Consider the following 18,004-nt stretch of genomic DNA (forward strand, 5'->3'; position numbering starts at 1 on the left):
CTCTCAGCTTTCACAAAAAAAGCATATTATTACTAGCATGTCAAATGACAATCAAAACTGAAAGACTAGGGTGACAGAACTCAAAATTTTTTGATGTGTCATGTTCATCCTCAGGATACAGACTTTTAAGACAAGCCATATTTTCAGGAGTAGTACATGCCTAAACAGTGGAATTTTTAGTGGAATTTTTAAGTCATAAGCAGATTAGAAGGCTAACTCCCATTATCTCTAATGTCCTGAAAATCCTCCTTCTGCTTCTTTAGCACCCTAGAGATTTTTGAAAATACAATCCAAACGATATTTGTTTCTCTGTGTGTCTGTCTGTTTTACTGCATTAACCTCTTAGTGTCATTGAGCAAATAAAAGGCTAGAGGAATTTTGCCTCATTTTGTACCATATACTGCATTCTCCCCAAGTTCTGGCATATTTAAATCTTTTAAAGCTCTTTTTAGAATGCAACCTTGATAACAGAATTATTCTCTTTTCTCTAATTAACTCCTTCCGAAATCCATGATTTAATTAGTCAGTATTAAAAAAAGAATCAGACATTTGGCGATGTGGGAAGCTGGCTGAATGTTCTGAAGATCAAGTGGATCCAGGATTAATCTGTTTTCCATTTCACAGAATATCCGTATCTTGAAAAGGACATACTAGTTGTCAAGGAGATTTGGCAGATGTTGTGCTGGTTCAATCTCTTGAAATGCAATAGGACACTCTCGTTTCAGCCTATGTGCCACTGGAATAGAAGAATTAGATGAAAACTAGGAAAAAGGTCCCTTGTTAATGGGTACTGTAAGTACCTAATGGAAAAAGCTGAGGGAAAAGACAGATTCTTTATTCTGGTAGTTTGGCCAGTCATAATTCTTCCACTAAATCTTTCCTTTTAGAAACTGTCAAGAACGTTAATGCAAATCAGCTTTGGAGTCTTCATGCTTCTCTTAATGCTTCAGCCTGAAATTGTCATTAGCATAATTTGATTCTTGATGGTCAACAGCCTTCTAGCAGTAATGAGAGGCAAACAATTGCATTGACTTTGTGTGATCCAACTGAATATGAGCAACAAAGATTGACTGTGCTCCTGAATCAAAATAAAAGGTGTAGATCAAAGTCTTCCATCTTAAAAGTTACAAAGTTTGACATACAGACTGAATTCTTCTGTTACAAATTTTTCATTACACTTCCTAATGAATGAGAAAATTCTGGAAATAACATCTCAAACTGATCAGCAGTTTTCTCAGAATGCAGAATATTTCCTATTTTTCCAATATAACCAGCTGGTATCACATCTGTGTTCCTTCAAATTCAAAAAAAAAGAGGTGAATGAGAGCAAACAAAGAAATAAATGCCCAGATCTACCAGAAATCATAGCTCAAAGCTGGAGAAGTGCAAGAAGAACTTGGCAAAGACGGTCTCTACTGCATGAATATTTTGCCACTGCTTGTATCCAAGAAGCTTCCAATAGTGAAGTAGTCTCAGGTTTCTATTGCTGATGGACCTATCTTGCCTCCAGTGGACAAAAATCAAGCATTAATTTATCTAAATGCAGTTGTTTACAGAAAATCCACCACTCTGAGTATGCAATTCCTAAAACACGACTGCAGTTAGCTGTAATTAGGACCAAGCTTGAAAGATCATATGGGAACTTCAGAAGTAACTGACTACTACTGAGCAATATGGAGAACAGAGACATTATACCAGTTCAATAAGAACTCCAGTGCCTTCTTTTTACTCCTAGATACAATTCAGGACATAGATGCTAACGTCTAAAGCAACACATATGTTGGGCACTTATTCTAAGATACTGTCTCTCCCAATATATACTGCATAGCAAGGAAATGGATTGCAAACATTTAAGGTCGGTGTCAGTAAGTTTACAGCGGAGAGCCACTGCTGTGAAATTTAATCTTCCTATCTAACAAATCATCTATAAAACAGTTAAAAAACAGGCATATTACTATAAAAAAAATTAAATACGTGCCAATACGCCTCTCATTGGCTGAAATAAGTGGACAGTTACCCTTCAAATCCATGACTAGTCTAAGCAGTAGGAGAAAAATACTGCATGACTTAATGTGTTGGTACATGATACCAGCTTAAAACCATTCATTTAAGTTCATTATATTGTTTCCATCTATATTTAATTAGCATTCAGCCAACTGACATAGGCGTGCAATAGTTTTGACAGAGTGCCTGTTATTTAACCTCAAGCCTGTTATTTAACCTCATTTTCTGACATCAATCCACACAACTTTAATGTGCACCTCTGAAAGACTATCTCAAAATAAATTATTCAGCTGCTGAGAAAGCATCTTATGTACATTTACTATGCAAGGCAAAGGCATAGCACACAAGAATCTTTAAAACGTACAGTATTTTTAAATAAACATACTGTTTTAATACCTGAGCAACATCTTGTGTGTATATATATATCTTAATAGTCAGGGACTATCTGGAATTTAGAACACGTAAGAAGAGAAAATAGAGGAATCTACAGTCTGTTCTTTGCACTGGTACAAAAATGAGACATCTAATAAAAGACTTTTTTTTTTTTTAAATCAAGGTGTATATTAACTTTCTAGAATCAGATGCACTGCCTACAAATAACCTCCTGAAGTACTACCAGTGCCAATGAGCTTACATGTTTTCATGTTGCTCTGTTTTCTTTCTCCCTTTTGAAAATTGCATTATTAGTATTATTATTTAGGAGAGATCAGTAAAACTAGGATTTGAGTTCCCCATTGTCATCCAGCGTTCCCTGCACATGAACTCTGTGCCTTTACTCTATGCCTGCTCGTTTCCATCTTTGCCTACTTTTCATTCCTACTTCTACATTAAGTGAACTCTCCAGTCCTCTTCCAACTAATTCTCCAGTCATCCCAACCTATTTGCCTTCAACTTTTCATTTCTACTCAAAGTCAGCTAAGAATCTGCTGGAAACTCTTCTTTCATCTGTCTACAGGTCTTAGTATCGCTGTGACAAAAGAGATCATCTGGCTTAGCTGCGAATTCTTATTTTGCTTGCTAGTGTTAAAGTTGCTGTCTGTTTCCTCGGTTGCTTATACTGAGACAGCATGATTTATTTCTCACATTGAATTACTCTTAAAATAAAAAATGTTTTTTCAGCTAGGGTAACTGTAACAAAGATAGCCAACCTTTGAAAAGAACCTGTTTTCTGCATTAATGCAGACCACTGCCAGCTGGATGGACTATAACCCCACATCACTAATACGTTTCAGAAAATGTTTTCCTGCATCTCAGATACCTACTGTTTATGCTGCAAGAAAGGAATACACGGTACTTCATGCAAATAATGAGACATGTTTTCCTTGAATAAATTTTCAGTTTAATTCAAGCCTGTTGAGGAGTAATGATGCGTGATGATAAACAGGCATGCAGGGATGACAATTCCAACACTACCATACTGAACGGAAATTTATATCCATTCCCTACTATGCTCTCACTGTGCTTTTAACAACATATGCACATCACAAATGTGATAATTTACACTTGCATTTTCTTTTAAAAGAATGGACAAGAAAGACATGATTAATAAAATTAAGTACAAAATAACTGTAAAATATGATGGTAATAGTTTAGTATGGCTGAAGAAGCACTCATTCCAAGCTGCTATATTTCGTGCTTACAATAGTCTGACAATATCATCCTTTAAGGTAGTATTTTATTGAAAAACAAGGTTTCATTTTGTTGGAAAGTAAGCTTCCAGAAGAGATTTTACTGGGGTGTTTTCCCCTGAAATTGCTGAGATTTGTAGTGACTCTAATCTCTTGTGAAAATGAATTCCAAAGCCATGGACTAGTGCCCCTAGTTAATTTTCAGTACTGCAAAGTACAATTCCATTGAGCCTAAAGGACAGAGCCAAAAACAGAAGGCTTGATGAGACCTATTCCAAGGTCACCTGAGCTCTATCCACTGACACTACTGAAGATAAGGAGCAGAGCACTTCAAATTTGATCTTGTGGTCAACAAAGAACTGACACAGCACATAAGGTAATGGAGCAACAGGCTCTCACCATCCTACGTTTATCAGTTGGGTCATTTCATACTGAAACAGCTGAAAAGCACTGCATTATTCTGAGAAATAAACTCTTGCAATTCTAAATACTCAAAGTAACAAATATATGAATATACAGGACAGGTGTCACCTACAGCACCGAACAGGATGGGAAGATATTTTCCTGATCAGTTTTGGATAGGAGACAAAGTGCACTCTTTCCTCTGGGAATTCAGGTCTGCATATGCAATACAAACATTTTAAAAATTTCATTTCACTAACTTCAACGACAAAAAGTAAATGTCCACATCACCTTAGGAAAATATAGAATAGAACAGAACACTACTGAACACTAAATATGAACCCTAAAACCAGATCTGAAGGTATAGAGTAAGAATCAGGGAATATCTGAAGGCTAAAATATCCCCTCATACTTGTTGGTTTACAATTTGGGCCTTCCTGACATTTAATATTTTGATAGATGCATACAGGAGGGTATGCGTGTGTGTATATATATTTTTTTTTTTATATACATAACCTTATATGCATATAAAGAAATCTCAACTGCAAAATATAGTCTAGAATATGTTTCACACACTTATGTTCTTCATAACTTCCTTTTTGTTCATAATCAGATACACCATCATTATACAGCTTTCTGAATAAGCAGTCCAATCACTTTTAAATTATTAGTTAATTCAACAAGCTGCAACCGTCCTGAATGTACATTTCTAAATAATCAGTAAATCAAGAGTCTCCTTACTACAGACTGACTGCAACCTCTCCCACACACATATCATTTTTTATTTCTCACATTGAATTACTCTTAAAATAAAAAATGTGTTTTCAGCTAGGGTAACTGTAACAAAGATAGCCAACCTTTGAAAAGAACCTTTCTGCATTAATGCAGACCACTGCCAGCTGGATGGACTATAACCCCACACCACTAGTACGTTCACATCACTTTTTTTTTTTTTACATACACATCACTTTTTGTCCCCTCCATTCTAGTGATCAAATTATAAAGAGTGATTTTTATAAAGAGTGATTTTAATCTTGTTACATACATCATCCCATCCAGTCCAATACTGCCAGTTAAAACAAACACATACTTATAAGAAAGAATAATTAACCGTTACTGATTTTTACCTAGAATTTCAAAGCTGCAATATAGGAACTCATATGCTTGTAGTTTCACACTATTTTAAATTGTTAGCAAGGGAACTTCAAATATTATACAGAAAGTGCAATGCTTTCCAAAATGAAAATCAACCTTCAACAAGGAAATAATACAGCTTTATGAAGTTACCTTAACAGTTCCATGCCTCATAGGTTGAAACAACCAGAAATTGATTGGCTTTTTTCTTTTTTAAAGAGATTCTTGGACAAGTTAGAAGTTGAATATTGCATTATACTATCATATATGACTCTATTATGAGAGGAAATGAGGACTCTCATAGTTTGGCATGCACAAATTAGATTGCAAACCACTAAGTGTTTTTTTGCTGCCTACTTTAATCACAAAACCATATGCTTTGAAAGAGTATGCAAAATATAGTGAGAATTTACACAGCAAATACATAATCACTTTATTGAGCATTTTGATAAAAGTAAATCTTACCACGCACTTTTGAAAAATTTTATTAAACTTCCACTGATATGTCTTCACCTTTCAAAGCTATATACTGTTTTAAACCACTGAATGAATACAGTAAAAGGCAGCAACATAGGATAAAGAAGAGTGATTGAGCCAAGCTAGAATATTACTCTGGTATATAAAATGTCACTATATATACTCACACATGGGTAACTGAACAGAGTAGTATATGTCTATGTAAGGGTAAACTTAAATGCATTCCAGGCTCTATTGACTACTAAGTCCCCCATCAATGATAGCGGGAGACAGTACATAGACACCTAAATGTATTTCTCAATCTAGCATTTGCTTTCTACCATAACAGCAATCTTAAGCAACAGAAAGAAAGAAGAGGGGGAAAAACAAAATATTCAAATTAGACATACTGACTCTCTATCATTGAAATTGTTTAGCTACACAGACCAGGTGATCTTGCACTGCCCTTTCCAGCTCTCCAGAAATCTACTTAACAGTTTATATTAATTTAAAGAGATATACTTACAGCATGTGCTCCCTGTATTGTCCGTACAAGGTTGATTCCTTTCCATACATATATATCTCCATTCAGTGCACCAGAATATGTCACTTCATCCCTTGCACAGGCTAGGCACAATATAGTTTGGAGATCACCAGTTTTGCCAAAAACACCACGTTTTGGTGTCAATGAGTTGCCACATAAGCTCCAGAACTGCAACATAAAGCGATTCAAAAAGATGGATATTTTGCTAATATCCTCTAATTTAGTATGTACATCTGAAAGAGAAGTACCTTACCTCCAAAAGACATCATCATTCATACCCGTTTCCCTGCTCTAGTTCTCCAGTTGGTTAACAACTTTTTATGTTATTAACCAACTTTATCTTTCCATAAAATCAGCATAGCAGAGTGGCTGGGAAGGAGTTTCAGGGTATCAGTATTAAATCAAACAGAAATTCTTTCAAATTATAATTTGTGATCCAGTCGTATTTTCAGTCATTTTTGAAAAGCGTTTCATAATAGAATTATCTGATCTTTCTTTGATGTAAGACTTCCACTTTGCAAATGCTGCATTTGTACTTTATGTTACTTTAGGCATTTGGAGATGCAATCTAAGCACAAATTTCTGATAAGGTTGCCATTTGCTCTGTTTGAAAGCAGCTGGTTTTATGATAGACTTACAATTTCTCATCAGAATTACTGATCATGCAAAGCAGCCATCTAAGGAGGACATTTTTGAGAACTTTCTAATAAACTGTTAGCATGTGATTACAGCAATCACATGAGAGCGAATTTCCTCCTAGGTGATCCAACATGTACTAATGACTCCTAAACTAAAGACATGTAAAGTCTCTTGTCAGAGCACAATACTTGCCAACCAAATCTCCAGCTACACTCTAGCTTCCAAGATCTCTGCAGACAAGCAGCACTTGCATATTCCCTCCAAACCCTCCTGTCCAAACACGTAAATATGCATTAGAAAGTCAACAAGCTGCTGGAGTAATCCAGTGAAAAGTGTGAAAGCATTTATTTTATCACTGCTGACAGGTTAACTCATATTGTTTCAGCATGTTCCCTGTATACATGTTTACAAAACTGTATTTCACAGCAAGTCTCTGTTATCAATAATCTATTCAAAATTCTGAGCAGAGACTTCAATTAATACAGGATAATGTAAAGGGTTACAATGAACACATTTTTGTACCAGCAATACTGTAATTAAGAAACAACCATATACTGATTAGACAAATCCCTGTATCTTAACTAGTATTTATTTAACCAAACCACACAGGCCACAGGTTATGTTACTGCTTGAGAAGTAACTGCACAATCACTGCATAAATCAAACACCTAGCTCCAACATGGAAGTAGGTAACATATCTAAGAAAAGTAATTCCTCAATATCAGTTCACTTGGAATTATCTACATAACTTGATTAAGTAGTATTACAATTTGCATAAAATACCATGTGAGGAAAAAATACAGTAGTATTACAAACATGAAAGTAATTATTGATATCTGGAAGAACAAGAACAAGAGATAGTTTAAGAAAAATACACATCAACAAAAATGTCTTGCCTGATCCAAATGCCTATAAATCTCTAGGATTCAGATTTTTAGTTAATGTTTTCTCAAAGGAAACACCAATTATTTTTAAAATGCTATTGTTATTTAAAAAGGCTTCATAGAGCCTTAACAATTGCTCAAATAAACTTTTGCTTATTCTAAATAGGTATGTTTTGACATCATAAAGCTACCTTAATTATACTAAATCACCGCTGGCAAATATTAGCTCACTATTGGCCTAACAGTCCTTTTAGATCTTGAAGTAGACAAAAAGATGACTACTAATCAAGATCATGGAAATCTGTAAATGACATGCCAAACACTATGCTAAATCAAAGATGTATGCAATCCAGCCACCACATTGAACACTTTTTCCAATAAAACATTAATATATATTAATCTAAAAGTTCGTTGTATAAAAAGCAACACATTTTTCCCACCACAGGAACCTACACATAAAAGCAATACAGAACTTTCAAGCTGCCATCTACTGCTGTTATGTGGTAACACAGAAGACAGTGCATGGGAGAAGGTAGTGACTTTAGGAAACATACTTGACGGCAGTCAAGCATTGATAATCCTGCTGACAGACTTAAACCTGAAAAAGAAGTTGGTTTTGCACGGCAGTTGGTACATAGATCAAATGAAACAGAGTGTTTCATTTACAACTCATTTTACCTCTGTGGTGTATCAATTCATTAACTGTTCTAGAATCAGAAACTTGAGTACCTGCACTCACCTTAAACGTGTGCATCATGCCTTATGCTACTTGGGATTTCAAACAGCATGTTTTAGACAACCTAAATTATAATATGATCATTATGTACAATGCTACCGATAACTGTGTCATTCCTTTTGCATTCCTTCTGTCGGGGCATGAACTTTTTTGAGCAGACATGGTCTGTTTTCCACTATATATATCTATCTCATAAAATGTCTAGTGTAGTCAGGTGTGATCCATGATTGCAGTTCCTAAGAAGTAATACTATTCTTACAGAGGACCTTTCATATTATAATTATACATTCTTTTTAGATTCTGGTTTTATGTATTTTATAAACTACTGCAGCTTAAATATTTTATGAATTAACATTTATTTCATTACCTTGATGTGTTTTACGCCACAGCTGACGAGCTTGTTTGGCTGGTACAAATCCCAAGAAATATCAAATATCTGCATAAAAAAACCCAAGGATGTCAGCAGAGATGCCTTTCTAGCAAGGGACAGTTAAAACAGTAAAAACTTGTATCAAACTAACAGAGAGTATGAAATGCTTTAAATGGAACTATTGGAATGACTTTTTCATGCCCTCATTAAATACTGAAATTGCAATGTATAGCCCATATTCTGGGGGTTTTTTTTCCCCTAATTACAACACACGATAAAACAACATAAAGGTTCATTTACAGACTAGAAAAATTTAAGAGATCGTTTGCATTTTGATTTCCCATATGGGGATTAGGGCCCAGGAAGTGCATTAATTTTGCACTTACCCTACATGCTTACAGTCTCAATAAACCATACACAAATAAATGGTGAGTTATGCATTTTATTTTAGAAATAAATGTACATATCCTAAATATCTTTGCATATCTTAACAGATATCCAAGCTTTATGCAAATTCAATTTCTAAAACATAAAACGTTTTTTGTTCAGACATAGCTCTAGTATGTATACACAGACATGGTTTCACAAACTAAAATTACACTGACACTCAAATTCTTTAGTTATACTTACTCTGTCTGTATGACCTGGAGCCATTGATAGCAATTTTCCTTTTCTCCAGTCCCATACACAAACTGTGTTTTTCGAATCCAAACCAACTGAGACCAAACGCTAAAAATGCCCAAATTAAATAAATAAATAAAAATAACTCAATATATTAATGAAAGCTAGAGTCATCATTTTGAATGATAACAAATTCATAACACATTTGAATTAGAAGCAATAGCTACATTTCGACGTAGAAGAAAACTAAAGATACATCTTATGCCAAAGCTTCCATGGATGCGTCTTTTCAGTTACAACATCATGATCATAAAGAAGTAAGATCTTCTCAGATAACAACATATCTCTGATTTATAATGTTTAATATAGATCATTATATACAGCACACATGGCAAGCAGCAGTCAGGAGACATCTGCAAAAAGGAATAATCTCACTGAAGTTAATGAAACTACACATGTTTACACATAACTTGCAGAATTTAAGTATTTATTTTACAAGTTCAGGAGATACAAAAAAAATATTTTCTTCAGTCTTCTTGGAAACAAACAAAAGATTAAAAACAGTTAAAAACTTTAAGAGTCTTTTACTTGATTCTTCAGAACATGTATGAGTAACTATTCCTTTCTGATTCCATTCTCAAACCAGAATCCAACAAAACCCTGAATGTACAAATTTCATTAAGTCTTTAATATTCAGAGTCTGAAGCCAGTTAAACCACAAAACCAGGAAGGACAAAAAGATTGTTCCAAGAAAATACAGAAAAATGGAAGTTTGAGATCTTCCTATGCTCTGCAGCCTGTCTTGTCTTCAACTGTGAAGACATTTTGCACAGATTTCTTGACACAAATCATTGACCATATTAGCCAACAGTCCACTTTTACTGTATCTGTTAACCAGTCAAAATGTTATTTTTCCTATAGAAATTCTTAACAGAAAGACTAACAGTATTAAAGATCAGATAAAAAGAGAGTGATTGATTTTGAGTTTTGTTTTTAAAGACAATTCTTTTTGTTGAGTTTATGCATGAATTGTGACATCTTAATTTTGATAAATGAAAGCTTTGCAAATCCTTAGGACAAAGTTTTTTCACTGTTCAGCAGTTAATACCTACACACATTAAAGACAAATTTAGTTTGAATTTCTACACAGATTCTCAAAGTGAGTTTGTAATAGCAAAAGCAAACCCCAAACTTAAGTAAATTTTTTCCCAAATGTCAGAAACCTATTCCCAATAACATAATTTCTTTACTGTCTGAAAAGCTCCAAAATTATGAGAAGAAAAAGAAACAAGTTAAATACAATTGCTATCCATGCTCCCTATTTATTAATGCCAACTTCAATTTTTCAGATACTGCAAAGTCCAACCTTTCTACTCCATCTTTGAAAACATTCTCGGAAGGAACATCAATTTCCATTCCAGCTACACTTCCAAGCAATTCAATTTCAGTCCTACTGCAGAATGAGAGGCGTAAACGCAGACTAGTTTTACAATTACTGCAAACCGATCACAAAAAATTTGGGTGATGCCTTTGCAGACATAAGCCAATACACTGACTTCTCAAAAAGGGAGATTAAATTATGTTCTCAGTTCTCCTAAGAACTAGAAAATCTTGTTACCAATCAGCACACCCCCACAGTGGAGTAGAGCTCAGAGAAGAGCAAAAAAACCAGCAAGCTTGGGGAAGAATGTACCATAAAGCAAGCTGAACTTCCCTCCACACCAGAGAGACTGGAGGGTAACCTTGGTTTTAGATAACACAGCTGCACCACTGAATCATCAGGTTCCCCAAGACAATTAACAAAGGATAATAAATAAAGAATAAATAGTATCTTCCTGAGCTAGCCTGACCAGTTGGGGGTGGGGAGGAGGGTGTGTATATGGCACAGCCCAACATGAAGTATAAAAACTGAACAACTAATAGAACAAACTTTGAATGGGCTTAACCTCACTTCAATCCACATATTCCTTCCCAGTGACTGGAGATGCCCAGCACTGTGACAGTGCATATAGAGACCAGTAATAGGAACCACGTTTTTCTTGTGATTCATCTGTATATTGCAATTGCTTGTGTTGTGATTTCAGTATATTGCTGTATCACTCTACTAAATCAAAATCCCATATAACACCAAATATATCAAATAAGTATGTTTAATATCAAACATGAAACCCTCTGAAAGAATCTGGTCAGCGATGCTGACAAATTGGGATTTGAAAGGATAGGCAAGATGTAAACAAATATGTTTTGCAGATCTTTCTGAACTGGATTTGTGTTTTACTGTATTTCCATATGGAGACAATTCTGGAGATGCAGATCTTGAAAAACCTGTATCCAGCTTTCCTTTGAGACTGCAAAATTCTAACAAATGCCATGAAAAAGGTGATCATATAGAAACGCTGAGAAAAGCAGACAGCCTAAATTCTGACCATTTATGGCTTTAAACATGAGAATTAGTACTGGGTACTCCTAGAACAAATCACACATCTACATTCAAATCTCTCCAATACATACAGGGTATGCATAACTGCATTCTAAAAAAATTAGGGGACTTCAATCCTAATTAGATACATTTTGATCTTAAGTTATTAAGGCTGTTCAAGTGAGGAAGTGACATGAGTTTACACAGACAAGAACAACATAGAGAAAAGGGATCACTGTCAAGTAGAAATGTTCTAGAAAGAAGCTGACTCTAGAAGTTGACTCTCTAAACAATGAGAAACCTAAATGATAAAATCTGTAGATCATTCCAACAAACTCAAAACCTCCCCACAACAACTACAACATTTTTAACGGAAGCAAGTTACAGACAGGCTTTCCTCTATTTGTGTTCAATAGAGCTCCATTTGATATTCCATTAATAAGGACAGCAACTGGTCTCTACCTCACTTGAGAAGGTAGTAGTAAGCAACAGATAATGACCTTTTGAGTAAGGAAAAAGGAACTGAGAATATAGCTAAATCTGAATATCACATTGCAAGGCTAAGTGGGAGGGGAAGAAGTGTGTAACCCTGAACCGTGGCCCACAAACCACAAAAATCTCCCTACCACCTCAACTTCAGTCAAAACTCTTTTGAAGTTATACTTTTTTTGCCGAACGTGAGTATTTGTCAGTCACTACTAATGCTAACTTTTTTTTTCAACTTGAGAATAAGCAGCTAAAACCTGAGTCAGTACACTTCCTTAAAACAAGAAAAAGCTACAAAAGATTTGATGGACAAACAATTTAAGTGTTTGAAAAAAGAATATTAATTACATACCTGACCATCTAAATCAAAAGCCAAGCAAGCTATACCATGTGTGTGAACGTCTTTCAGAACAGATACAGTTTGCACAGTGTACGAGTCCCACACGCAGATGTATGGTTCTTTTCCAACTTGACCTGTTGCCACCAACACACGTTCAGGATGCAAAGCAAGGCTGCCAAAGAAAAAGATATAAAATATTTTTGCTTGAAACTTTTACATTTGCCTAGTTGGTTGCATTAAAGTTTTTCCTTAAAAATTATTTTACCATATTTTCCCATTGATAGTGGACATTAACAAGTCATTTTGCATCACAGATTCCACAATAGCTGTAAAATTCCCTTAATACAGTACATGCCACCACCTTTCTTTAATTTGAACCTTCAAGCCTTCTCCAATTAAGCTACCTGTAGAATAGTCATTAATCCTCTGTTCCAAAATACAGAGTTTATTAAATTACGTCAGATTTTCATGCACTAAAAAAATACCCATTTTTGCTTTCTTTCTATTTGTTAACATTTAAAAACACAAAGGATGGACAACAAAAGTTAGTGTTTAGCTATCTACACATCTATCATCAATGGAGAGAGATATGCGTCTCCAGGAGTACTTAATTCCACATACTATTTTACATCCTTTTTATGAAAGGATTGAATAGCCTTCTAAAGTTATCTCTCCGCTGATCATTCAGCAAGCCAAACCACAGCTAGCTTAGACTAGGTATTATAACTAGACTTCAGATGACTAAACTGAAGTGAGATGAAGATTATCTTAAATGTCTTAATTTTAATATAGAATAATTATTCAAAATCAACTATTCCCAATTGTTAAGCTTTCACATTTCTATCACTGCAGAGAATTTGCTTATAGTTCATATTTCAGAGTCTTTCAAAATCCACAGAGGATCGTCACAACTGTTTTGTCAAATCTGGGACCAAGCTTGAAAGCATGCTAGTCAGCAAGACAGCTTTTTGTTTTGTTTATGCAAGCAAGCTGCAAGGCAGGACATGAGGTCTGAAGATTCATATTTCATAATACAGAAACATAAGGAAGAATATATTCTAATAGAAACCCAGACAAGCTACTTGATGACATTCTACACAGACTAGGTACAGCAGTCCAAAATTATGTGAGAAATACCACGTGAGTCAGAAGATAAAATTTCAAAAGTTGGCTATTTAATTTGGCTAAAAAATTTCCTCCCCTAACTAATCATAGAGTAACGATCGAGTGACTGGTGGACAGAACCACTAACAATATATACTAAATATATTTATCTTCTCAACATCACTTGGAAAGAAGAAGGGTTGAGTACTTTGCAACAGTAAGATGATCTTACACCTGAACACAGATTTTGATAAATGAAGTTCAAAGGGTGGAGACAAGTGGAGTCTGTAAACATAAAAGAAATAGCCAAGATAAAGCTAATCAGGAAATGACCAGAAAAAAACATCTAACTCAAAAGAGATATACATTTTCTACATACAAAAAGAACAAGAGAAAACCATGTTAGAAGTTGCTTAATATTTCATGAAGACATGCTACACTACGCAATACGCTTTTATATTTTTTCTATTTTTATATAGCATTTCAGTTGGTTGATATTGCTCGACAAATTCCACATGCACAACTCTGAGAGGAACCTTTAACTTCAAAGTTTCTACAAAAGGTAAAAAACCCCTGGACCTCCCAACTTTTCTACAGGAATTCCTCTTCTTTGCTACTCCACATCATCCTCAGCAGCGGGACCAAGCAACCAGCATTTCCCCACTTTGCCTCTCTTCAGTTCCAGAGTTATTTCTCTGGTTCTTCCCTTCCTTCTTTATTTGACAGAGCAACTTCACAATTAAAAAACGATGCAGAAAGGAGCTGGCAGGCAAAACTTACCACATTTCACTTCAGTTCCGCCACCTAATCCTGACCAACACCTGCACGTCTCCCAAAGCACACACAGGCAAATGGTGTACGCATGGGGAAAAAGGAAAAGCATCTGGAAGGGGAGAAAATGCGGCATTCAAAATGATCTAATTTTTACAATGACATCACAGAGAGGGAGAGAGAAGACCACATGGACAATAAAGAAATTCAAGAAGAGGAAGGAAGTGAAGAGACTAAGCTGGGGCGGGGGGGGGGGGGGGGGGGGAAGGGGGACGGACAGAGACTGAAACTAAGAGAAAAAGTAAAAACACAGCAGTCTTATGACTGATTCAAGACCTCTTCAATGCTGTACTTGGCTCTGCTATTAGCACATTGTGCATTTTCAGGCAAGTGAAAACCACCCCCCAACTGCAACTTTGAAAAATGCTCAGGCACCGCCCTGGAGGCATATACATGCAAAAGCACCCCCATGCCACACCTTAAAAAACACTTTCCAGCAAAATTACTAGCTTACAATGTTTTTAACTGAAGACCAGAAGCAACAAACGCAACACATCAAGAGATGGAAGGGACAACGGTAAAGGCCCTACCAAGGGCCAGGAAAACACTGTCCAAGCCCAAGTGTGCCAACTAATTCTACTTGAAGCGTATGAAGTGAATATAGATAATGTTTCCTCTCTAATTAATAAATAACAAATAATAACCAATAGCAATATCATAGTATTAGTTCTTTCTCTATCATGATATAAAATACTGGCTTAAACAACTGAGCTCAAATTCTGCCTTGATATGGGATAATGCAGCACAAATTAAGATCCAAAGCCCATATTTTAATCAGAACGGACAACACTGTAGAATTACCAATGTCCTTCCCCTATCACTTCAGTCTCTATGGTAAATTGATAACAACCTTTCTAGACAGTCATTGAAAGCAGAAGAAAATAAATATACAATAAATATTTTAAAACAGCAAGCTTTTTTTAAAAATGCCAATACGCAGGGATTTCAGGGAAACTGAACAGCAGTGCTGTTGAAGGCTGAAGAACCTTCCCTCACCATTTCTTCCAGACCAAGGAGTGATGGATAGGTTAAAGTACTACTTGCAAGTATATTATCTCACTGGCTCTCAGGACAGATGGAAAAAGGAATCATGGAAAGAGTCAAGAGCCTGCTATTTCTATTACCAACACTAAGAAAAGGAACTGCCACACTTATTTATATGATTGTCACATGAACTGTGAATGATAAGAAGATGCTTTTCCTTAATATTCAAGTCTTAGCTATTATTGCACCCATGGGGCACCATGCAGAATTCCAGGTCTGAAATTCTGAGTCCTCATCAAAACTCAAGGATTAGACTCCAGTTTTAAGCAATATAGAGGTCCTTTTCAGTTCTTTCATTGGACTGTGAGTGATTAAGCAATCCTTACAGGCATAGCAATTAATACAAAAATATGGTATCTTGATCTGACCTCTAGAGTAAAAGCATTGCTATAACTCACATATTCAGAAACTTTCATTATTAAAACAGTCCTGAGCAATGCACTGTAAATAGCTTCTTAGTGCAGAAAGAAAATATATAACTAGAATGGGTGCCCAGAAATGGATAACCATAAACGTTTGCTATAGAGAGACTACGTTGACTCATGGGCATGATACAGTTAACAGGATCAAACAATGAGTGCAAGTTGTCTCCGGATAACCCACGTAAGATCTCCAAGACACCTCTACAAAGGTGTTAACAGTGTACAACTATTGGGATGGTATGTGAAGTAGTTGCTTACTATCCATCCAGTCAGTCCCCAAGGACAGGCAGAAAAGCATAAGTGTGGCTCAGCTCTTAAGACAGCTTCCAAATCTATTGGTGTGGGCTCTGTGGATTTAAGTACACTCACCCCTCACACAGATTTTCTTCCATTTTTTCCTCCTAGGGAGAAGGAGGAGATTGCTTAGTGGAATGCAAAGCTCTGCACTCAGAAGGAGGGAACTCATGTTCCTTTTACCACCCTGGTAATGAAAGCTGGGATGACCTATCCAGGTTAGACTGCTGAAACTGTGCTTGCATCTAGCCCACGCAGCTAGACTGTAAACTTGTGCCTGATTTCTTTCCTCTTCCTTGAAGGATGACTAAGCTGATGAATGAGATATCGCTGCTTGTCCAAAAAAAGAAAACAAATATTCCTAATGAGACAAGTTCTTCAGGCCTTCTTGCTTGCCTCTGGCTGTTCTGACCTGGGCTTTTCAAGAACAGATGTTAGATCTAACGTAGTGTCTCTGAAGAGGCAGATATGAAGGAAAACGTCCAAAAGGCAAATGTGACCACGAAACAAAGCAGGAATTAGGCTAACAAACTGCTAAGTCAAATTAATTTTTAAATTGGCTATAAAATGTGATACTTCTCAGAAGAGTTCAGAAAAAGAAAATTTGAAAAATCTGCCTGTCACTACTGCAACAAAACCAAATAGCTGAATCTGTAGAGAACCGAGACTTCCAGTGATGTCTCTGACTGACAGGTCTTTTCCTAGATAGATACTCAAAGCAGGCTGAAATACAGTATTACAATTCTAACCATATACTGAAAAAGGGTGTATTTCTCAATTTAGTGCATTCAAGCTCCTCTTTTATACTTCATACAGCGAAGGTTCTTTCTCCCTTTTAAGCAGTATATAAGCATTCCCACCATTTGACCAGATCCATACACTGTACAATACCTATGCTAGATTAGTGATATTAAATATTAATGGCAGCCTATGGAAAAAAAGGTATAAAAACTATCCATACTGTGTCTGTTTGGGATGAGGCCAGAGACATGGACGTGACCCTCCAATTTGTGTGAGGTTTGTAGTGGCAGGGGATCCTGAAGGAGGATAGTCTATAATAAACGACTTTATTATAAAAGAAATTAAGATTTTTCCATCTTTACTTGGTTTGTGCTGAGCATTAACAGGTATTGATTAATACAGACAAGCTGCAGACAAGGATACAGTATTAAAGATGATGTTTCCTTAGCAACAATATTGGATGAAAATCCAAGAATATATTCATGTGACTACTCCTGAGCTTCCTGAAACTAGGGCAGCAGTAAAAATGCACAATAGAATACTGCAGGAAAATAACAGCATTTTAGATATCTATTAATTAAGAGTTAATTTTAAGTGTGAAATTGTTTCTATGAGTAAATACAGAAAAATATTTTCATTGTATGTTTACAGACATTTTACATATAGTTGTGGATATTTTTTGATTTGCTGCCATTTATCTGTACTTCCCCAGAAAGAATGACAGGAGAAACTCCAAAGCATTTCTGTCATACTATTTAAGTTGTTAAAGCTGAAAGAGCTGTAATCAGCAAACATCTCTCATCAAAGTTTAAATAGATCAAGCCAGAGCACACTTACTTCCCATAGACAAAACAAAGCAGTACTCATCATGGAGCATCACTACTGGGTCTTCCATATAGTTACTG

At 35.7% G+C, this 18,004-nt stretch overlaps 1 protein-coding gene across 1 annotated transcript in view; it reads right to left on the reverse strand.

Moving 5' to 3' along the window:
- EML5 (EMAP like 5) overlaps positions 1–18,004 on the reverse strand; it is a 114,152-nt gene that overhangs the window by 79,928 nt on the left and 16,220 nt on the right. The window contains 4 exon segments of the mRNA XM_075711926.1: positions 6,151–6,336; positions 8,795–8,863; positions 9,428–9,526; positions 12,676–12,835. Of these exon segments, the coding sequence (XP_075568041.1) occupies positions 6,151–6,336; positions 8,795–8,863; positions 9,428–9,526; positions 12,676–12,835 (514 nt within the window).

Source organism: Pelecanus crispus, chromosome 6, assembly GCF_030463565.1.
Source record: "Pelecanus crispus isolate bPelCri1 chromosome 6, bPelCri1.pri, whole genome shotgun sequence".
Lineage (NCBI taxonomy): Eukaryota > Metazoa > Chordata > Aves > Pelecaniformes > Pelecanidae > Pelecanus > Pelecanus crispus.